General features: G+C 35.4%; 1 protein-coding gene across 2 annotated transcripts in view; it reads left to right on the forward strand.

Annotated features, from left to right (window-relative positions):
• Positions 1–24403, forward strand: part of Zc2hc1a (zinc finger C2HC-type containing 1A) — a 41249-nt gene that overhangs the window by 1642 nt on the left and 15204 nt on the right. For both annotated transcript variants that reach the window (XM_076563783.1, XM_006977893.4), the window contains exons 2-7: positions 9900–9976; positions 12330–12446; positions 18157–18298; positions 20169–20317; positions 21959–22058; positions 22535–22634. In XM_076563783.1, the coding sequence (XP_076419898.1) occupies positions 9900–9976; positions 12330–12446; positions 18157–18298; positions 20169–20317; positions 21959–22058; positions 22535–22634 (685 nt within the window). The remainder of the gene's footprint in view (positions 1–9899; positions 9977–12329; positions 12447–18156; positions 18299–20168; positions 20318–21958; positions 22059–22534; positions 22635–24403) is intronic.

Consider the following 24403-nt stretch of genomic DNA (forward strand, 5'->3'; position numbering starts at 1 on the left):
AGTCACCTGAGTGTGTGTGTGTGTGTGTGTGTGTGTGTGTGTGTGTGTGTGTGTGTGTGTAGAATATACGGATCCCGGTTTAATATGGAATGAGCATGATTTCTGAGTCTGGTTTGTGTCAGACAGAACCAACCCTTTGACTCTTTGATTTTTTTTTTCTAACAAAATAGGATGCCATCATTAAATGTGTTTAATTGTAATGATTTAGGTTGAAATGTAAGAAAATAGTTCTTTTTGTCTGGCAGAACAGCTGAATATTGGCAATTTCAGGTAGTTCAACATAATAAAAGCTCGGGGTGTTCTGTTGATTGGAAAACATTGTGCTTTTTCTGGCTTCAACCCCACCCCACCCCCACCTTCCTTAAAAAAAAAAAATCAGTTCCTATTACATCACATTTTGCAGACTTCATTCATTAATTTATTCACTCACGCTTTTACTTTGTAAGTTATTTGATAGTTTTCTTCATTATTGGAATTTATAGGACAATGTATTGTATAAAATGTTAAAGTTTGCTTACTGATCTTTGTCATTTAGCAAAAATATTCTTTGACATTTGACTTACATTTTTAGTTGAAAGTAGTTACTGGTCTCTTGAAAAAGTTTTTTCCAAGCTATTTTTACTCTTTTAAAGTAAATGTTATTGCTTACTTATAAATCATATACCATTTATGTTATTTTTGATCTGTGACTTTTATGTCTCTGGAATTGTCACAAAGTGAATTATTAAATTGCATACTGTATTTTAAACCAGTGTTGTTACAATTTTGTATAACCCATAGCAGAACTTTTGCACAGCTTGAGTGATTAGAGAAAAGCCTTTGATCCCTTTTTGTGTGAAAGTGTACCCTGGATGCACCTAAGGAGCGTAGAAGTCATTTTAGAGCTGGGGACTTCTAATATCTTACAAGTTTTATCATCTGTAAGATTGAGGTGATAAAGCCTAAGGTTTTATCCTTACAGACAGTGTTGTCATTGCCTAGTAGAAGTCTGCCATCATGCTTTGTTAATGCTTATCTTTTGTTTTAGCTTAGTATAAATGTGTACTGGTTTACTGAATAACTATACATCTTTGTTAGTAGCATTCATCTGTTTGTCATTGCCGTGGCTTTTGATTGATGCTGAGTTGGAATTCAGGTATTTTAATGGCCAGAAAGGTTCAAAGAAGCTTTTATCTAAACTATTATTTTCTTGTTGTCTTTTTTATTTTTTCTCTATGATTTGGGAATGTACATTTTTTTGAAAATTTATTTTTTTGTTTATGAGTGTTTGGCTTACATGTATGTACATGTACTATGTCTATACCTAGTGCTGGCAGAGATCAAAAGGAAGCATCAAATCCCCTGGAACTATAGTTACTGACTGTTGTGAACCCCCATGTTGATATTGGGATTGGAACCCTAGGTCCTTTGCAAGAGCAAAAGTACTTGCTAGTACTCTTTACCATTTGGCCAGTTCTCTAATCCACAATTTGGGCATATTACTCAAATCAGAATCTCAGCTATCTCAGCTACAAAAAGCAAAGCTATTAAACATTAAACCTGACTGACTCTATTAAGTATTAAACATGCACAGAAAAAAACATTAGTTAAATATCAAGTGCATTGAAGTACATATTTATACAATGGATAAAGACTAAGGAAGCAGGTTAGATGCTTAAGAGTATTCAGTTATAGCTAAAACATTGCATGCCATCTCTCCTGGCCTACCAGGTGAATCCCACATAACTGTGCCCAAGATAGACTGGAACAAAAGCAGAGACCTCAAATGCATATATATATACATACATGGTGAAGATTAAAACTATGAGTTCAAGGCCAGCCTGGTCTACAGAGTGAGATCCAGGACAGGCACCAAAACAACACAGAGAAACCCTGTCTTGGGGGGAAAAAACAAAAACAAAAAAACCTATGGCAAATGTAGAGTAAAATCAAAGGGAGGGTAAATTTGGGAGATAGTTCTGAGATTGGAAAATGAGCTATGACTTTTTGGTACAAGAGAGAAAAAAGATTCCTGACTTAATGACTTTGGCTTGAAATATGTTTGTGTAGTACTTGGGAGTATCAGATTTAAAATAAACAAACCTCAGAGTTAACTTGGAAATTATTTACCTGAAAGTTTTAATGGTTATCACTAGCAAGAGGGAGCCATTGCCTAGGCAAATCATACTTAACAAAGTGAGAAAAGAAGCTGCTTATAAAATCCCATATTTTGGGGTTAGGTAGAATGGGAAATTCAATGGGCAGAGTTTTTAGAGAAGTTTTAAAACTTGCCAAAAAAAAAGGAATGTGGGGAAGAAACAATATTTATGAAGAAACTAATGAACTAGAAGAAACATATTATTTGAGTGTAGGTAGGAAATCTAGTTCTAACCTGCCAAATCCTGCTTAGATGGTGAAACCTGGGAAATTCAGGATTGGGGAGAAATACAGTAGCCTAAAGAGGAAGAACATTAAAAGTCAAAAGATTTGTGAACAGGATCTTATGTTATGGAAAAGCCTAGTCAATGAGGGTTCAAAAGAGGTGGTTAAACATGACAGTTAATAGATTGATGGTGAGTGGTTACCTCCCATTTCTTAGTCTCTGTTACTATTAGTTTTCCCTGATCTTGTCTACTTCCCTATCTTTCCCATATTCTTTTTTTTTTCTTCATTTTGTGGTTAATCCCCTGACATTTTATTAGTTTCAATTCACTTTTCTCCCTAGTATTTGAAGAGTAGGGTCTCTGTAAGATTAGGGTTTTTGTTTTTATTTTATTTCATTTTATTCTTTTGTCTTTAGCTGAATATGTCTTAGAACATTTTATCTAATGCAAGAAAAATCAACTAGTATTTGTTGAATCAAGTAAGAGGCCCGCTTTAATTTAGTGGATAGGCTTAGAAAGTATGCCTGTAATCGTGTAGGGAGTGACTGAGAGGCAGAGACTAACCAAACAATGTCAGTACTTGAAAATATACTACTCAGGACATTGGTCTTAAGTATTTCCAGGGTGTAAAATGATTACTGATGAAATGAGTGTAAGAAAATACCAGCACTCTACATCTATTTTTTTTCTTAATGAGGAAGTAAAAAAACTCATTTAACTTTGTTTAATATAACATTTCATAAATATTTGCCTGTATAATAAGGAGTTTGAGAACGATTTATGAAAAGGAGAAACAGGTTTCTCTTCAGACTGGGTAGAGAGGGAAGTAAGACTAGGAAGGAACATAGAGCAGTGTCTCTGTGTCTGCCACATCCCTTTTCAGCTCCTCAGTGGATGCCTGGAACCAGCCCTTAGGTGCTGTGATTTTTCCATGTATGTACTTAACAAAGAAAAAATTGAGCTTGTATATTAGACATACTAAGAGATTGACAATAAATTGAATAATTATACTCTGACATTAACTATGAAAATGTGGCTTTGAGAAAGCATGTCAAGATAAAATTAGTTTCTTGGATTGTAATTGACTAGGTCAATGAAACTGCAGTAAAAGAAACCCTAGATTAAGAAAAGTCAGAATTATTCTGAGATAAGATATTGATTGAGAGAGAGCTGGAAATTAGAGAAAGCTTGAGTGTTTTAAGAAAATTTTAATCTTTTAAATTATATTTTTTAATCCAAAGTCAGATAATTCAAGTGGTATGGAGGGTAAAGGTTATTCACAGAATAACATGTGTATATGTGGAAGTCTAACGTGATTTGAAAAGGGAAATTTTAAGACATTTTGGAGATAGTAGGTCTGAAAGGAGACTGTCTGTAAAGGATCTTGGGAAGAAAGTGATATAATAAATTCAAGAGTTCTGTTACATGCTAAAAGTTGGATTCAGATGAGCTGTGGTCCTTTATAATTTATAAGACTGCCTGTAAGCAAATTGGTGTACAATAATGGATACCAGAATTGCTTCTGTTTTCCAAAATTTCTTTTCAAATTGTTTCTCCTATGAATTGTATACAATTTAGAGTATTACAACTATTTTGGATAGTGTATTATTTCATCTCACCAATATTATATACTAGTATTACATAAAAGTATAATTTCAAGCCTTATACAAGTTTTGAAGCTAATACATACTAGAACTCTTAACAGAATCAAGTTTGTGCTAGATAAGTTTTACCAAGGTTGGTTTTCTGAGTTTTAGAATACTAAAGTATTTTTAAATAAAATATTTTTCTTATATTTTGGCAATTTTATATGTGTGTACAGTGTATTATTATCATATCCACCAGACTCTTCGTTCCTACTTCCCAGAGACACTTGCCAACACATCCCTATGTCTTCATATTTTTTCCTTATTTATTATTTTAATAACCGTTGAGTCCAGGCTCATTATATACATGCATATAATGTACCTTCAGTGACTTCTAAGTGCAGTGTCTGTTTCTTTTCCAGTGAAAAGCATTTCATCGCAGTCCTTCCCATCTTTCACTTGTTACATTCTTTTAACACCCTTCTCTGAGACACTCTCTGAATCCTGGTTAAGTCCTCAGCAGTCACTTATTCTCAGCACTTTGACTGCTTTTGAATCTCTACATAAACAACTGCCCACTTGAGAAGAAGCTTCTCTAGCCAAGCTGAAGACAGTACTGATCTATGGATATAAATGTAAATATTTAGAACACTATTTGACAATATATCTGTTTGGTGAGACAACAGTTATAGGCTCCTTCTGGAGTCCACGGCCCTTGAGCCAGGGACTTTTGACCAGATTTATGATACCAGTCATGAATTCATCCCATTGATCAGGCCTGAAATCCAATTAAAAAGTAGTTGGTTTCCTCATATCCTTCATGCAACTCTTGGCAGGCAGGTTGGTATTATAACATCTGAGTCCGTCACTGGATAAGACTGCATATATTTTTTCTCCCCCAGTGGCCTCCTGTGGTGGTTTGAATGAGAGTGACTGCCATAGGCTGACAGGGATTGGCACTGTTAGGTGGTGTGGCCTTGTTGGAGGAAGTGTGTTACTGAGGGTGGGCTTTGACGTTTCTTTGAGGTTTCAAGCCAGACCCATTGTCACTGTCTCTTCCTGCTGCCTCCTGCCCCAGATGTAGAAATCTCAGCTTTTTCCAGCTGGTATGGTATGGTGGCCTCTGTGCCACCATACTTCTTCCTACAATGATTGATAATGGACTAAACTTTGGAATCTGCAACCTAGCCCCAACTAAATGTTTCCCTTTGTAAGAGTTGCCATAGTCATAGTGTCTCACAGCAGTTAAACCCTAAGACACCTCTGTAGCACCCTTTTGCACTGTTGAAAGCTTGCCACCAGGGAAGAAATTTTCAGGTCAGTTCTAGCTTGATGTCTACATGTCTTGTAGCCAAAGGGTGTCCTGTCTTTGGCAGTAGGGTCTCACCATCTAGTAATAGTGGGCAACCAATCAAGAGCAATGGCAATATCTTTGTTGGTTTATGGGCCTGTAGGACTTCTATGACCAGTAACTATATGTGGCACTGAAATTTTCATTTAATATCCCATGTCTTTTGGAGGAATCATTGTCCATCCATGCAGGGTACCTGTGGCACAATAAAGTCTTTATTGATGTGTTTCCACCAATTGATTTAAGTGCTTTTTTCCAACGTGTTTGGTCTCTGCTACAATTTTCACCCCTTCAATGTCAACTCTGCCGTATTTTTATGTGCTTGAAGATTTGTTAGATTTTGGCACTGAGGAGAGCTTAGTGGAGTTTGCATAACTCAGAAAGTATGAGTATTATGTAAGGTAAAGCATTTTATTATGTGACATCCTAATTGTAAATTTTAGGTAGATTTAATGCATATTATCCATATGTGACAGATGCTAAGCTGAGCCTATCCGTATGATTAGGTACATAGTTATTTCTAGTTCAACTGATGATGCCCTCTAACAAGGAGAAAGAGTACATTTTCTTGGTATAGATCTGTTAACATTCTCAGTTCTCTGTCTGGACACTTGGAAGTGATTTCATCAGCATAGAACATACTACATGAGGTGTTTGTTTTCCATACGCATTGGCTTATTCATTCTTATATCTGAGGAATTTAAAAAATACAAGAGATGGAAGTGTTTTGTTAATCCATTCATATTTCCTACTAAGGCAGTTGTGATGTTTTGTTATTTTTTGATATGTTGTAGATAAAAAAAGAGCCACATGCATCATGTAACTTAATATCCTTATTTTATACCAGAGAGCTGCAACTTAAAGTTAGATAATATAAGACAGATTCCAGTTATTTTTCTACTGCACTGTACTGCTATTACTGTTATACCTTTTAAATGATTTCATAGAACAAAATGTAGCTTTTGGTTTTTGAGACCTAATTTATTTATCATAACCACTTTGTGTAAGTTTTTAGTAGGTCTTGGTATCAATTGATATGCACATGTTGGTAAATCAAAAGGAAATTAGAAATTTGTGTTTTTCTTATTTTGAAAAACTTTCCCCCCTTTTATTGAGGTTATTACCTGTGGTGCTTTAAATGAGGATGGCACCCCCATAGGCTCATAATTTAACATTTGGTCCCTAGTTGGTTGAACTATTCAAGAAGGATTAGAAGGTGTGGCTTCTTTGTTGGAGGAGATATGTCACTAGGAGTAGGCTGTGAAGTTTTAAGGCCCATGTCATTGCCAGCTAGAGCTTTTTCTGCTTTGTGGTTGCTGTCTCAGCATGTAAGCTATCAGCTGCTGCTCCAATGTCCTGACTACCTGCCTGCCGCTATACTCTCCGCCATAATTGTCATAGACTCGCCCTCTGAAACTGTAAGCCCCCAATAAACTTTCTTCTGTAAGTTGCCATGGTCATAAGGTCTTCACAGCGATAGAGAAATAACAGAGAGGAGTTGGTACCAGGAAGTGGGCTATTACTCTGACAGGCCTGGCCATATTGTTTGAAGGCCTGTGGAAGACTTTGGGACCTTGAACCAGGGAAATGATGGAATGTTGTAAGGTGAGGGCTTATGGGCCATCCTAGTAGGAGTTTTGAAGACAGTGGTGCTGAGAGCACTGTGGACTATGGAGGAGGCTCAGGCGGTTTCAAAGGAAACAGTATTAACAACTGAGGTAGAGAACATTCTTATGATAGTTTAGCCAAGAATGTGGCTGCTTTTTCATTGGTCCTAAGAATGCCCCTAAATTGAAGGCTTTTGGACTAGTTTTATTGCTAGAAGAGATCCTAAGACAGCCTAATATTGACTCTGTCACTTGGAAGTTGTAGTTTGGAAGTATGTATGTTGGAAGTATGTAGTTTGCTTTTTCCTTTTATAGGGGTTACCGTTAAAAGAATATCTTAGTCTCAGAAGAGACTGGACTTTTAAACTGTGCTGAGACTGAAGGACTGGGGAATTTTGAAGTTGAACAAAATACATTTTGATATGGCCATAAGCCTCTGGAGGTTAGGGGTTGGAATGTGGTAGTTTGAATGAGACGGGCCTCTATGGCTTATGTGTTTGAATACTTGGTCCCCAGTTGGTGGAACTGTTTGGGAAGGATGTGGTCTGCTTGTAGGAGGAGTCACATTTCACTGGGGGCTGACTTTGACTTTTCAAAGTCCATGCCATTCCCAGTTAGCTTGTGTGCTTCCTCCCTCCTCCCCTCCCTCCCCCTCTGCCTTTTGGTTGTGTTAAGATGAACATTCTCACCTACTGCCCCAGCACCATCCCTGCTTACCTGCCTGCTCCCATGCTCCCTGCCATGATAGTAATGCACTTAACCACTGAAACCATAACCCCCCAATAAACTCTTTGTTTACAAATTGCCTTGGTCATGGTATATTTGCAGCAATAGAAAATTAACTAAGACATTACCTTTCTCCTGCCCCTCTGAAACAGGGTCTTGCTAAGAAAGCCAGACTGGCCTTAAAAGCCCTGATCTTCACATCTTAGCCTCTCTAGAGTGCCAGGATTGTAGGAGTGTATCACATAGCCTAAGATTATTTCTGCTGTATATATTCCTTTTTATGTTTTTTTAGTGCCAGTGATTTTTTCCTTAAAAACATTTTTAACGTGTTTGATGACTTGAGAGAATTCCCCAAATCAGATTTTATCATATGGTAAAACAATGGCAGCCATTAAATTTTAAGTTTTTTATTGAAAACATGAGAGATGATTTTATCCTCCTGGAGTGAATAGAGAAATAAGTGGATAGTGCTGGATTTATGCGAGCAATGATTCTGTTTTTCACCATTGTGCTCCAGTATGTGTCTGGTAACCAGTAGATACTCAAATAGCCATTCAGATCATATCAGTGAATTCATTTTTTTCTGAATGGTTATCTGTTAAAGGAATGTGCATATGCTTGTGTGTGTGTGTGTGTGTGTGTGTGTGTGTGTGTGTGTGTGTGTGTGTGTATAGTGTGATTAAACCTGTGCCTTTAGGCATGCTAAGCACCTACCACTAAGCCATACCTGCTGCCTCAGAAATTATCATGAGGTTTTGATTTGTAATGGACCTAATAAGTGGATAACTAAAGAAAGATGCTTTTAAGCAAGTGAACTATGAATTTTTTTTAACATTTATACTGTTTAATTTTTAAATCATTGCTTTATATTTAAAAGAATATATGAAAACTCAGGAAGCTTAAAATATTATTAAGCATGTTCTGTTACTTTGACTCACTAATTTAAAGACATTCTTGTCTTAATGAACTTACTGAGGTTCTATATGGAAACTACTTCAGCTTTCATAGTCCAGTCGGTGAGGTTCCTCTTAAGTAACCTGTTTTAATGCCAGTACCAGGGGAGGAAAACATCAGGTGAACCTTAGATTTGCTTTTCTAATGTCAGTTTACTACTGTCCAGACATCTCACCTCCACCTGAGATTCCAAATAGTCACTGTTCACCTGAACTAGGGCAGTAGGGTACTAGGCAACTGAGAACAAGAGCCCTTCTGTGACTGCGTTTGAGTTCCTTCTGACTGCTCTATTTTGGATCACTATATTGTTTTTCTGTGGACTCACCTAATGACTGAAGGACATATTTTATGGAGTCAAATTGTGCATTTTTTTCAGGAGTTTGTTACTTTAAACAGAACATTTTTTTCTAATTTTTCTTTATATAGATAAAGAGCTTTCATAATCAGTATAATTTCAACAGGAAGATATGTGGGTAATTTTACAGGTTTGCAGTTCACTTTTAGAAAAGTATAGGTGTAAAATTAAGTTTAAGTTTTAATACTTAGTAGAAAATAAAATATTTATTAAATCAGCTGTGTAGTGTCCCAGAGAACATAGTTTTATTTTCTTTTGAATCATTTCAGCAATAAAATTTGTATGATGGTACATGGTAGGCTACTTTAATGGTATAAAGATTGTAGCTAGCTAGCTATTATTTAGTTAACTGGGACCAATTTTACCTCAATGTAAAAGTCTAATGGGTGATTATAATATAAGTATTATATGTGTGCGTAAAAATGAATAATTTACAGAATACTTGGAGGTTACATAACTAGATGATCTCTTTTTTTATTGATTAACTTTTTCCCAGTCCGATCACAGTATAACTAGATGATCTTAACTTTGGGAATTTATATTTTGTGTTATCTGTTGGTAATAAAACAGGATTCCTTTGATTCTAGGCTCCCAGATAAGCTTAGGATGATTAACTACTCTTAAGTGATAGTTCTTCATGTCTTAGAGCAGTTATTAAGTTAGATCTGATTCTGAATTCTTTGTCTTTACAGTAGACATAAGTAGAAGAAAACTATGTTTCCAACAATATCAATTTGGTTATGCTTGGATTATCATTGTTTTGTGTGTACTGTTATATTTCAGGTCACTGATCACTCTAAGCCTTAGGCCATTTTATTGATGATTTTGCTCATTTTGAAGTGTAACTTCTAAATAAGAGCTCCCAACTCACCTCTAAGACCTAAGAGAAAACATTAAAAGTTAAAATTTTGCAATTTGAGTTGTGAAAGATTTTAATTGGATTATTGTGTGTTTTAGAAAATGGAGGTGTTGTCCAGGTTGGAGAACTGTTGCCTTGCAAGATTTGTGGAAGAACATTCTTTCCATTGGCACTGGTGAGTAGGCGGAGTCTAGCCTGTGTGCATTGGAACCTAGTAGATCTGTGATCATTTCGTGCTTGAGGACAGTTGTGCAAAAGTTATGGAGGACTCACAGGATAATCTTTGAAAATTAGTTTCCTCTGAAAATGACTGAACTTCTGAGCTCTGCTTTTATACACTAAATCTTCCAGCTTTGTAGGAATAGTAGGAATATTATGAGTTAGAAACACAAAACACAAATTTGAGGCAAAACTCTTCATGAATATAAATGAGACTGTATTAACAACAATGTTATAATCTCTAGAATTTGCTTTAAAAGTGCTGCATGAGCAGGATTATTTGCTAAAATGTGAGGAATTGATGAGCAGTGTAAGGAGTAAATACTGTCACTCTTTCTGTTTTCTTCCTGTGTCTGAAATCATCCAAAGCAAAGATTTGGTTGTTTTAACAGTATAAAAATGCAGCTAAAAATGTGTTAATTTCATCTGCTTATCATGTAAAGATTGAATAGAAACATGTTTAATTAATATTGATAAAATTACTCAGGTATATGTAGAATAATAATCATGCCTTTGTATCTTTAATCTCAAATAAAATGTGCAGTTACTAGTAATTTAATATTAATGTTTTTAAAGTATCAGTCTGCTAATTGGAGTTCTGGCACAGTCTACTGTGGATCTTGCAGGCTACTTCTCTTAAGGATAGGTAGGAATTAATGCTTGAAAATGTTCTGATTACAGATACCTTCTAAATAATGGCTTTTTTGTAATCATGTAGAAATACTGTCAGTACATTCAGCAATTTCTTCACAAAGTATTTTTAAAATATGCCACTTAGTTTCTACAGAAGAAAACAAAAATCATATACCTCCCAATTTAAATATTTTATTAAATGATATCAAAGTTTAAAACAACTGCAGTTTGTATAATAAAATTTCTAAGTAGGCACCAAATCCCCTTGACATATACTGCTAACTTTCCAAGAACAGACATATATATGTGAGACTGCTAGAAAGTTGCCTGCTAGCATTATTTTATGATTTATGAGAGGTAGAGCCAAAAGCAGTGGGTAGTACTTCTAATCCTAACACATGGAAATTCAGGGAAGGAAGATAGCTGCAAGTTTTAAGGCCAGCCTGAGCTATAGTGTAAAACCCTGTGTCAAGAGAGAAAAAAGAAAAAAGAAGATATTTAAAAAATACATTCTAGGTGATGAAGAGATGGTTCAACAATTAAGAGCACTTGTTGCCCTTGCAAAGGACCCAGGTCCTGCTTCCTGGACCCATATTGATGGTGTCTTACAACCCTCTATAACTCCATTTCCAGGGGATCCTACAACCTCTTCTGACCTCTGTAGATACCAGGCGTGCATGTGGTACACGTACATATTTAAACATACATGCTCATACACACACAAATACATCTTCAAACTTTTTATTTGTAGTCCAGTGTTGATTGAAATAAAGCTAAAACCAAACACAGATAGACAGTGGGTTCATGATTGGCTTCAGTACTAAATGGGCCAATTCTTTTCTTTTTTCCTCAGACAGACATCCCAGTGCCCATTTCATGAGCACTTACTGAAATGCGAAAGGAACAAAGGTGCATTCAGTACACTGACATCAGTCAGCAAACTTTCTGTAGTGGAGGGAGAATTTTGTTTTTCTAGAGAACTGGTTTTCGGAGATTAGCTGAGATAAGTTTAACTGTGTGTGCTTAAAATGAACAAATGAGTTAGCATTTATTAACAAAGCAATTTAGATGCAGATGTTTACATACTACAAGAAAAGTCTTAGATGAAGAAAGCAAGCTTGAGTTCTAGATGGAGGAAAAAGTTTTGAATTCTAGGAGAAAAGGGATAATTATATGGGAAGGACACAAATCTGACCACTCCGCTTGTTATTTTGGGTTAGTGTTGTATTAATCTATTTTTATGTTACCGTATGTAATCCAACTACCAGTGGGGTAACTTTTGTAACCCGAGACTGAATCAGTCTCCCCTTACATGGTTTTTCTCATGTTTATGTTTTGTGTTTACTAAGGACTATTCACTGAAGTATCTTTGAATTGTTTCATTATTGCTTATTCTTAGCAACAGTGAAAACTGGAATATTAAGTGACTTCTGATGAAATTTTAGGATAGCATTTCTTTAGTTTCCTGAAAGGTAGGTAGGGTGTGTGTGTGTGTGTGTGTGTGTGTGTGTGTGTGTGTGTGTGTGTGTGTGTGTGTTTTAAAGCTTAATTAAGGAAAAATAGAACTGTTTCCCTCTGGGTTTTTTAATGTGATGTATAAGCTGGACTGAATTTTTAGTTTTGCGGTCTCTTCTGTAGAAAAGAAAATATTATGCTGCATTTCTTCATTTTAACAGAAAAAGCATGGACCCATTTGCCAGAAAACTGCCACTAAAAAAAGGAAGACTTTTGATTCCAGCAGGCAGAGAGCTGAAGGCACTGATATTCCCACAGTCAAACCTCTTAAACCCAGGGTAAGTATAAGCTTCGGAACACTATAAACCTTGTTATTATACTTACTGAAAAAATCAAATGTAATGAATGTTACTCTGGGTAGAGTAAACAAAATTCCATGTTATGTGTTTAGAATAAATACCAGAAACCTAAATCTTATTTTAATGGAAAACAGATGAATGAATAAAAATGTCATTGATATGAAGTGTAAAACTATATGGAAAACTCCACAGGTGGTCAGTCTAGCTGTATAGAACTTCACTGTGAGCTAGTTTAAAATGGAACAAGTATTTGAGTGGCTTCCTTAAACTATCTGTGTGATGCTTTTATTGTGAGTTAATTTAAATAACAGATAAAATAAATTTAATAAAGTGGTTTTTTTTTTTTTTTTTTTTAAGTTAAATTGGGACTGGAGAGATAACTTAGCAGTTAAAAGTACTTGTTAGTCTTCCAGAGGAACCACGGGTTCAGTTCCCAGGCCCTGTGTCCAGTAGCTCATCTTCTTAGAAAAAGTTATTTGAACCTAAGTTAATCAAATGTTTATTTTTGTTTTGCTGTCTGTGAATATTTGCAGGGAAGATGTGAGACTTGACTAGGAAGCATAAAGCAGTATGTACAGTTGTACAGTGTTAATAGAGGTGGTGTCTTATGGGGTTGTTGTGGACATTACATAAGATTGTAATATTCAGATGTTACTCTGCTTTTAGCAAAGTAAAAGCAAAGTAAAAACTATACGAAGCAGTTTATTGCTTATTCCTCCCTAAAGTGTGGTCCATAGTGTATTAATAGCAGCATTATTTGAGAACTTGTTAGAAATGCAGAATCTTGGGCCTCACATATACACTGAATTAAAATCTGCTGTTTACAAGATTTTTAGATGAGTCACATCATATTGAAGTTTGAAAAGCAATTAGAAGACTTTAACATTGTATTATACTTTGTTTTTGAGAGAATGTAATTTTAATAATCTGATATTAACATATCAAACCATACAAAAGGAAGTAAAAATAGCTTTTTTTGCCTGCTCATTAGAAATGACAGCTACTTCCCCATTTATGTTTAAGTCTTTGCAGGATGTCTAAAAGCCTCCATGGAACACAAAGGAATGGTATAAATGTATAAAGCCATGCTTCCTGCATTCTTTTGGTATATTGTACTATACTTCTTACTGTATTTATCTGTTTCAAGGAAATCCTACAAAATCACAAGCACCTAAACAATAGAACACGCTTTAGTTTTGGTAAAATTAAAGACAGGACATTATGCACAGATTATATGTATAAGAACTGCCTACCCGGGCAGCGGTGGCACACGCCTTTAATCCCAGCACTCAGGAGGCAGAGCCAGGCGGATCTCTGTGAGTTCGAGACCAGCCTGGTCTACAGAGTGAGATCCAGGACAGGCACCAAAACTAACAGAGAAACTTTGTCTCGGAAAAAAAAAACAAAATAAAGAACTGCCTAAAGCAATTGAAATCCAGCCTGAATTACCTCAAAAAGAATATGTAGGAAGTTTATGGGATTCTGTGGCTAAGAATCTGACACGATATACATGAGGGGGGTCTTTTCATCTTAAAGGTAATTTCTCTAAGGTGAGTTCTTTAAGGATGTATAACTTTCTTAATAACTACACCATGTTAGACACAAGGTAAATTATGCAAACTTGTATTGGTGGGATTTGGAATGGGCAGGGCTAAAAATGAACAGAAGCCAGAAAGGAGAAAGGGGGGAGATGGGGAATAGAGTGGAGCAGGCCCTGTGCTAGAGGTTTTCAGAAGCCTTCCGAAGGTAAGAGGCCCAATTAGAAAGTGGGTGTTTTTCTAAAAGTGGTTACTTGAACAGGGAGGGGCAATCACAGCAATGGCTCTCTATTCTCCATAGACACGTAAGAGGTAAGTACCTGCAGTCACACAGAGCCTTATTTACAGTAGCATCTTCCTCCCCAAGAAGAGAGTTGTTTCCTGTAGCCTAGCAGTTTCCTTGTGCTTTTCTTCCCTCAAATCTCTTCCAAGTAGCTGCACCAGTACTGCAGCTCTAGTTGGTGGTGTAAATCTGGAGAATGGAGCCTAAAAATGAGGTGGATTAAAGTCTCATGCAATAGACAACTTTATTTAGGCCATCAAACAGTTTATATTCTGAGGGCATTCTGAGGGTAGAGCAAGGTTATGTGAGCAAAGTTCACTTGAGTTCAAGTTGTATACAGTCACAGGAGTAAATCATATGAGTTTAGGCTGAATGTAGTCAGGAGGGCAACCTGTGCTTGGAAACATCATCTGTATAATAATGGATAAGATGATGGGTGATCTAAAGTGAAATCCACTCTTATTGTTACATCTGGGAGGGGCGCGAAAACATTCCAAGAACAACCCATGTTATGGAGGACCAAAGGTTACAAGACTCTTGTCTTTTTTACTTGGAGTTTTCTCACAAGCGCTCAGAATTCTCTTCACACAGTTTCATTCATGGACCTATTTGCCACACCAGAAAAACCAAATACATTCATTGATGAATAAAGAATAAGAAGGCTGTTAGCTTTCATTGATACAAAGATCTGTCTGTACAGAAAACAAGTGGAAAAGACCAGTACACCTTGCCATTAGATGACTGATACTGTGGAGAAGATAAATGTCTCCATTTAACTGTAATTAAGAAAGTCTTAATGTAAGATTTTTGCGTATATATCCATGAGTGAAGTAGGTTTATAATTTTTCTTTTAACAAAGTTTTTGTTGCTCTCATAAAATCTTTTGGGAATATTGCTTTGTTGTTACACTTTAAAAGAATTCAGTAGTATAGGAATATGGGCCTGGGAAATTTTTGGTGGGAAACATTTTAAATAATAAATTTCCTTTTTAAAAACTGATACAAGTTTTGTGACTTTTTGCTGGTTGCTATTTTGTTTTGTCAAGATTGTTAGTTATTTAGCGGCTTTGTGTTCTTACCCTACAAGGAAGTGTCACGAAACACGACAGAATCCGCTTATAAGAGTTTATTAGAGATAAAGGGATAGAGAGTGTACAGGCCTGTGAGACAGACACGTGCGTGGAGAAGAGGAAGAGAGAGAGAGAACCGGGAACATGGCGCTCCGCTTTAAAACCGGCTGGGGGCGTGGCCAGGTCACGTCACTACTCCACGTGTGTGCGTAGATCACATGGTCACGTTGCACGCTTACGTGGCCATGTAACGTCACGTATCCTGGTTACGCAAGACGCCTTGACCCAGAACTTGCTAGGCGGAGGTGTCCAGGTCCGCTGGGTATCCTGGTTACGAGAGACGCCCTGACCTGGAAATGCCTATCCTGACTGGAATTGGCTAGGCGGAAGTGTCCGCCTGGTATATGCGACCGTGGGGGCGTGTTGTGAACCCTTCAAAGATACTTCGCATTTTTTGTTAATTATCAAATTTCTTGTCAAAGGTTTTCTTTTTATATTTCTTCATGTAAGAACAATGCATCATTTGCTATTTTTCATTTCTAGGTGAGTTTGAGAACTTCATACATCAGCACTGTATACACAGTACTCCTGGCTCCCATCCTTCCCAGCAGTTCTTCCCAAATTCATGATGTCTTCTTTAATTGTTATATACACACTACATGCACACACATGTTTATGTACTACTTACTGAGTCAATTTAACATTTTTCATGTGTCCAGGGTTGACTTCTTGGGATTAGATAACCTATACAGGAGCTCATCCCAGGAGAAGATGGATTCTTCCTCTCCCAGTAGCCACACACTATTTGTAGCTCTTAACTTAGGGGCTTTTCCCATCTACTTTGATATGTCAGCTGGTATCGTCAGTGTCTTCTTCAGGGAAGCATATTGTTTAGTTTTATGGATGCAGCTCTCCTGTCGTGTCTAGTGGGCACAGTCTTGCAGCAGTTGTCTTGTTCCTCTGACTCTTACGGTCTTTCTGTCTCCTCTGTGATTATCCCTGAGGCTTGGAGATAGCGGGTTGCCTAATGGCTGTATCAGTTGGGATTGGCTACCACAGTCACCTCTTGTCTGCAGTTGTGGCTCTCTGTATGAGTCTCCATCTGCTATAAAGAGATGCTTCATGGATGAGGTGTGAGAACTACACATTTCAGTCTAGGCCTGTACATATGCTGCATGACCAGAGCTAGGCCTGGGAGTTGGGGTTTTAATTCTTATTCTTTAGTTTTGCATTTGTATTTTTAAATAACTGTCTTTTGACTTTGATTGAATGCATTTTCCTGATTTTAAAAATAAAGACATTAAGAATAGTTGGACTAATATAAGCTAGTATCATGGTTAGTGGATAGATTGCAGAAGTGGTAGACTCAGCCAGTTAGGAGCTGGTTCAGTTACAACCAATACTTGAGATGCCAGCTGATACACTCATAGAAACAAAATGAAACTGTGTGCATATTGGCAATTATAGCATACTGGAAAATAGGAATCAACTGAGAAATTACTATGGACAGTTAGACAATAAAGTAAAAATGGGAAATGTACAAAAATACTAGGTTTGGTATACTTAATAGTCTCTTAAGTCATGATGAATCTTGTATAGAATAGCAACACAAGGTGTAAGATTATTTAGAAATACATTTTACAATAAAGAGGAATCATTCTATGAAAAATACTTGAAATACTAAAAGATGCAAATGAATACTTGTTAAATTGAGATAACATATAAAATGTACTTACATAGGTCAATTCAACATAATAAAGATTAGGTTCCCTAGATCATTTATGAATGAAATGTTATATTTTTCTATTTAAACTAATAGTTTTTATTTTTAGTGACATGCTAATTATATAGCTGATACAGAAAGTGCACGTATAAGAGTAAGGCAAAGCTTGGGAAATGGCCATGATTTAAGATTACCCTGTTAAATATCAAATAATGCCATAAGGTTTTAGTGTTTAAAATCTTAGTTCTCAAACAAGGACCATCAAAGCAATGGGATGAACAGGAATATTCAGGTATAGATCTACACTCATGTGTCTAGTTGATGGTGAATGTTTTATTTCAGTATTGGGGTAGGGTGGAGTAGGGAGTCGAAGGGTACAGAAACTACAGCATGACTTTTTTTAAAATAGTTAGTTGAACTCTTTATGTCACAGTATATACCAGAATGAATAAAACACACAATGAATAATAATTAAAGAAACAAAGCAACACACACACACACACACACACACACACACACCCCAGAAAATAGTAAATTGACTAACACTTTTCAAATAATTCTGCATATCAGAGGACCTATAGGTCCACAGGAATTGGGGAGGGAAAGAATAATTTCTTCTCTACCTAGGGAAAATTATCCCAGAAAGCCTAAAATCCAGGGAAAGAAGTTGACTAGGAATATGATCCACTTGCAGAATAAATACAGACTCGGTGAGATGATGACAGCATCTCACTCATGAAAGACAATCCAGTGGCATCCACAGTGTGGAATGTTTCCTTCCTCTGGAGCCAGTTTAGAACCTTTAGTTCTGGTCAGTTTCCTGTAGAAAGGCCGAGAAAGGAGAAAGTCAGAGTAGGATCACAAATACAGCTGCATCCCTGCAGAGGACTTTACAGTATCTGCCTCGAGGAGAATGGAATTTAAAAGCTTCACAGTGTGACTGCAGATTTTTAATTTGGGAAAGATCACTGATGGATTCCTGCTAAGAGAACATTTAACGTAATATGGCTTTAACTGAACTTTTATTTCACTATATTAAAAAGTATATTTTGATGTTGTTTTTTCCTTATTTTTAGCCAGAACCACCAAAGAAACCATCTAATTGGAGAAGAAAGCATGAAGAATTCATTGCTACCATAAGAGCAGCAAAAGGCCTTGATCAGGCACTTAAAGAGGGGGGCAAACTTCCTCCTCCTCCTCCACCTTCTTATGACCCTGGTATGTGGAGTAGTTAATGGTGACAGAAAAGTTCATGTGGACAAAGAATTACAGAATTTATTTTTTCAGTTGGTGTAAAATAATTTTTATGTTGAAACTCAAAGGCACATAATCTTTAAATACTTTGATGTCAAATAATGGTGATAATTCAAGCATCTAGATATAAAGATATATCCTTACAGAGCAATAAAAACACTACTTTTTTATCACAATGCTTTTATTTAAACATAAGCTTTATGTCTTTTTTTTTTTTTTTTTTGGTTTTTGAGACAGGGTTTCTCTGTATTTTTGCACCTTTCCTGGAACTCACTTGGTAGCCCAGGCTGGCCTCGAACTCACAGAGATCCGCCTGTCTCTGCCTCCTGAGTGCTGGGATTAAAGGTGTGTGCTACCACTGCCCCGGCTAAGCTTTTATGTCTTAAAAATTATAAATATAAAATATTAATAATATAGAAAAATCAATCATGCTCATTACACATTCATCAGGATTCAAATAGTTATGTTGCTTGGTTCTTTGGTACCTTGCATGAAAAGAAAGTTATATTTCTAAAATATATAATTAATCCAGAACCTGTGGTATAGACTAATTACCTAAATTATGTTTCAGAAAAATACATTGTTACAGTTTCCACTGGGAAACTCGAAGCTAATTATCAAGGTAAAACAATTGTAATAAATACATAGAAGATATTGAGCTATACTTAAAGTAGTAGAATTTACATTTTGCTGTTGGATATGAGAGCATCGTCAACAGGCTGTTATTTTAATGTAAACAGCTACATTAAAATTGAATTGGTGATCTAGATTGGAGTTTACTCCTAGTAAAGAGAATGTTCTTTAGCGGACCTGGATGTGAGTAAACATTTTTTCTAGAGGAGACATTTCCCAGCCATTTCAGTCAAAGACCGAGTTGTAATTAGGTATTTAATATCGCCAAGGCTACTGATAGAACTGCTTAGCTTTCTCATGTTATAATCCTTGAATAATACGTAAATGAATGGGTAGAGTTATAGTTAAAAAAAAAAACACTTTATTTTCTAAAACGGGTAATAGGCAGACTGGATTACACTTATAGGCTATAATTTGCCAACTCCTGAAGTATTAATGATTCTGTGCATTTCTGGGATAATCACACTGGGCTGCCCAGGACCCTTCTTCGTCTACATTTATGTTCTATGAAGTTGAGCACCCTGCTTTAGAGACATTTCCGTACTATACCTTATCTTCTAAGGCTTTTCATATCCATGTAAGTAATGAAGGAGTGCCAGTTAATCAGGATAATCTGAGCTGTAGTAATTCTTTCAGTGTTTGAAATTGCCATACAGATTGTTGCTAAATATTTTAGACTATTCCACTAATACGAAAAATTTTCTGAAATTTGAATTATGTCAATGAAGGTTTGATTTTTAAATTATTTCTTCCATTTCTTGGGACCACTTTTAGAAAATAAGTTTCTTGGCAGTCTGTTTACTATTTCTTGATTTTTTTTTAAAAAGATTTTTTAGTTTAATCTGTACATGAATTTCTATTTTAATGTGTTTTTTACTGTGTAAGTGCCATATAAAGTTTATGTCCATGATGAAAGCAAATATTTTTCTTTTACTGTTTCTTTTTTACTGACATTTTTATTTATTTATTTTTTTCTTCAAATTGATTGAAATGCAGGAGATAGAATTGGTTTTTGGACTTTTTAAAAAAAATCTTTACTAAGTTTAGGTCAGCCAAGTTGGATACTGTATGAGAATGGGAGCCATGCTATAAGGTGCCCTTGTTTATATTACTTATTCATCTTGAACTACTGATCCTAGAAGTCTTACTGTCCATTACAGGTGTTCCTTTACTAACTGCTTTCTTCTTTGATGTGCTTTAGATTACATTCAGTGTCCATATTGCCAGAGGAGGTTCAACGAAAATGCAGCGGATAGACATATCAATTTCTGTAAAGAACAGGCAGCACGCATTAGTAATAAAGGCAAATTTTCTGCTGATCCCAAAGGAAAGCCAGCTTCTCGGCCACAGGTGAAATGCACGATTTAAATTATTTCTCCAAATTAGTGAGAATGTGCCTCTTTAAGATTCATACTTTTATGTTTATGATTTATAAAATTAAACTAGAGTTTTCCCATCGGCTAAAATGGATGTGTTATTGCTAAGGGCTTTGATACAAAATTTGAATGACTACTTGAGAAAAAAATAGCACATATTAATTTATTTGAAAGGTATTTTGTTTAGTAGGGACTTCATTCCTTTCTCTAGTATTGCTAAATTGCATTTTATAAATCTTTTTTACTCAGTTTAAAGTATATTCTAATTTTTATCTTTTTACTTATAGTTCATTTCAAGTGAATCATTTATTGGACGATAATTATAATGTTTATAGATACAGTTTGTTTGTTTTTAATTCTGTTTTAGTTTGAGACAGTATTTGCCAAAGGTTTTATACTATTAAAATGTGTTCCGTTATCTTGTATGTGTTCTTATGGTATATGCCACATGGCATCTGGAATAAAGTGTTTGTTCTACATTTGTGTGTTGAGACATTGTTGTGCCAGACTGAACTAAGTACTGTTGACATTTCTTTTGATTTTTCACACCAATTATAGGAGATTTGTTAAAATCTTTAGCTTTGATTATAGTATTTTCTATTTCTTAAGTTAATTTTACCTCTTATATGTCACATACTTGGAAATTTTCTTAGATTGTAGTGTTGTCTAAAATTGTAATTCATAATATACAATTGCTTATTTATTGGTTCTTTAAAGTGTCTTTTTCCTGATGATTTTATTTTGAAGTGTATTTTACCTCATAAGAAAATTAGTTATTTCAACTTATGATTCTTAGTTTTGCTCACATTTTCTTTCTTTTCTTTAACTTAAATATGTGCTTTTGCCAGTCTATAGACTAGACTATAATTAGTTTTTTTTTTGTTGTTGTTGTTGTTGTTGTTTTGTTTTTTTAAATTTGTCTGCTAAGCACCCTGGGCTGTTTTGTATGGACAGGCACATGTAATGCAATTCTTCTTAGTAAATTGCTTTAGGTCTGTCATGCTTCTGCCTTCAGTTATTTTCATGTACACAAACACATGCACATTATTCTATGCTTTTATCTTTTTTCTTTGTTTTCATTGCTTTTCTACCTCTTTGACATGGTCTGTCTGGAGACATTTCAAATTAAATCAATTGCTGTCCAGTTTGGCTGACTAACTTTGATTTATACATCTGATCTGTGTGCTGGCAGGTGTTTGCTACAATCCTAGATGGGGTTGAAATGGCAGTTTCTTCTTAGCTAATCTAAAATTCAGTGCTTTAAAATGGTTTTCATATCATTGTAAATATTATTTGTAGTTTCCTGACACACTTAGTTTTTGTAGAAGAGTTGGTCTACTCAAACATTTTTGTCAAAAATAAACTTGTTTTGATTTCTCTATTAGAGTACTTTATTTTATAAATGTGGACACTTACTTTAACCATATTTAAGTGTATACTCGATATTACTAAATATATTCAGATTGCTGCATAATTGCCATCACTGTCTGTCTCTACAGCTTTTCTTGTAAAACAAAATTTCTGTCATTAGGTCTGCTGAGATGTTGAATTACTAGTTTGCACTCCTTGATGACAAAATGACACTGATTTTTTTTTTTAATTTTCATTATTTTAGTATAAGCCATCTCCACTTAAAAAATCAAATTCTCCTGGGACTACATCATCAGGATCTTCCCGACTACCACAACCAAGTACTACTAACAAAACTGTTGTAGGTAATGAGATCTGTATGGCAAACTAAATAAACAAACCAAGGAAAACCATGTTAGTTGATAAGGATGATGAAAGTAACCTTATCTAGATTGTTAAAAAAATTGTGAGTAAGAAATTTAGAGTAGTAATTCTTTCTGGGTGAAACTGAAATAGGGTTGAGTCGCTTCTACAACCAAGTTCTTTTCTTGGATTACTTGAGAGGCCACAGTGATTGTAGGGCCTTCCTGTACCTGAACTTGACAGCTGTTCCTATAAGACAAGCGCTAACGGCTTAAAGAAGATAACCTAAAGTGAGGTGTTATGTGGGTCAGTGATGAGATAAAAATGAGAAGGAACATATTCCTCATTAGTAGTTGTAAATTATTTATAACTATAGGCACAAAGAGTGTTGATAGGGAACCCTTTTCCTTGTTAGAGTCTCTGTTTTATATGACTTTTCTTTCAGACTATTCTTAAAACTGACCTTTTTTATTATAAGGTGTGCCTTCGGGTAAAGCATCTTCAGTTAACAGTTCTCTGGGAAACAAACTTCAGACCTTATCTCCTTCTCATAAAGCAATAGCAGCCCCCCAGGCAGGGTAAGTGTATACTGAATGTGGTATTGGTGCTGTATGTTTAAATTATATCAGTGTTTTGTGTTTGTCCTTAATCCTTTTTCTAAGTTCATTTGTTTCTTTTAGCATATTGCTAGTAAGGAGATATTCAGTACTGCTATTGAAAAATCTCAGGATAGCTGTTTCAGAAAAATATAGTTGGTATTTATTAAGATCCTTAAAGTTGTGTGCGTGTGTGTGTGTGTGTGTGTGTGTGTGTGTGTGTGTGTGTGTATGCATGTGTGTGTTTATGTGTTTGAGTGAACAGTTGTATTTTGGGGGCATCTAAGAAATAATGGAAAATATTAAAGGTTTAGTAATAGCTGTCATATTTTGAACACCGTATTTCAGACATTGTGCTGCACATTTTGATAGGATTTAATTTAAGTCTTCACTATCATCATGGAGTAACTCAGAATCAGATTTGTTTAAAGCTATGTAACTTTTAGGAAGAGCAAGGTGCTGATTGAGATCTCTTTGAGTAGAAAACAGTTAAATGTTTTTATTATAATGTACAAAAATTGCCTATTTTATAATAATGTATAAAAATCACCTAAGTGTATAGTTTTAATGGAATAATATGTATAGAAATATAAAGATATTTGGCAACCATGAAGATATTTATAAATGCATTTTCTTAATGATTTTGCTATAAGAAAAATGTAGCATACAAAATTTAAAATGGAATTTCTTATTGTATACCTACAGTGTATGAAGTGTAGTATGATGGAACTGAAACTAAAAATATGTTTAGGCAAAAATATACTGAATTATCAGTTTAGGTAAGACTGTTCACTAATAGCTTTATTCTTCCTATATGACTATCATTTTATACAGATGTCTTTTAGTGAAAAAGCTTCTACTTTTAATGATCCATTGTAATGTTGGAAACATTTTTGATAATATTAGATAGTTTATTATCTAAATATTTATTTTCATATTTCAATGTAAGTCTAAAGATTTACACTCCTCTGTTAATGAATCACAAGGTTAAGGAATTGGTATAAACCATCAGTACAGACATTGTCTTTTTTTTTTTAACATATGTGATGGTTAAAAAAACATAGCTCACACTATTTTGAGTGTGCTTTATCTCTGACTCATAGTCACTAATTTTCATGAAGACAATTTACAGAGGAATAATTGCCAGTTGTCAATAACCCTCTTTTCCTCACTCAATTCAGACAGCATAGGAAATCCAAGATATACAAAGACCTTGAATCTGGGAGATGAGTCAGTGGGTAAACATTTGCCATTTAAGTAAGAGTACCTGAATTCAAATCCTGGAACCCACGTAAGTCCCAGGCGTGATGATACACATAACTGTATTCCCATCATTCTTCCGGGGAATCCCTGGAAGCTCATGGACCAGCTAGCCTGATATACATAGCAGTAAATAAGGAACTTGTGGCAAAAAGGCAGAGGTGAGGACCAGTTCCTGTTGTTGTCTTCTTAGCCTCACGTGTGCACCATGGCACATGTGTGCTTACATTTAGACACACCAATATGTGTACACATACACACAGATATCACATATCCATACACACACACACATGCACACACACACACACACACAGTTTAGTGTGATGACGATACAGCTTAGTGGTGGGACAGTTGCCTAGCATGTGCAGAGCCTTGAGTTCAATTCCCAGCATCATCAAAAAGAAAACAAATAATCAAGACTACAGAATAGAAAAGGAACAAAAACCAACTAACAATATGCTAACGAAGTACAATAAATTAAGTGTCTTTTT

This window comes from Peromyscus maniculatus, chromosome 2, assembly GCF_049852395.1.
Source record: "Peromyscus maniculatus bairdii isolate BWxNUB_F1_BW_parent chromosome 2, HU_Pman_BW_mat_3.1, whole genome shotgun sequence".
Taxonomy (NCBI): Eukaryota; Metazoa; Chordata; class Mammalia; order Rodentia; family Cricetidae; genus Peromyscus; species Peromyscus maniculatus.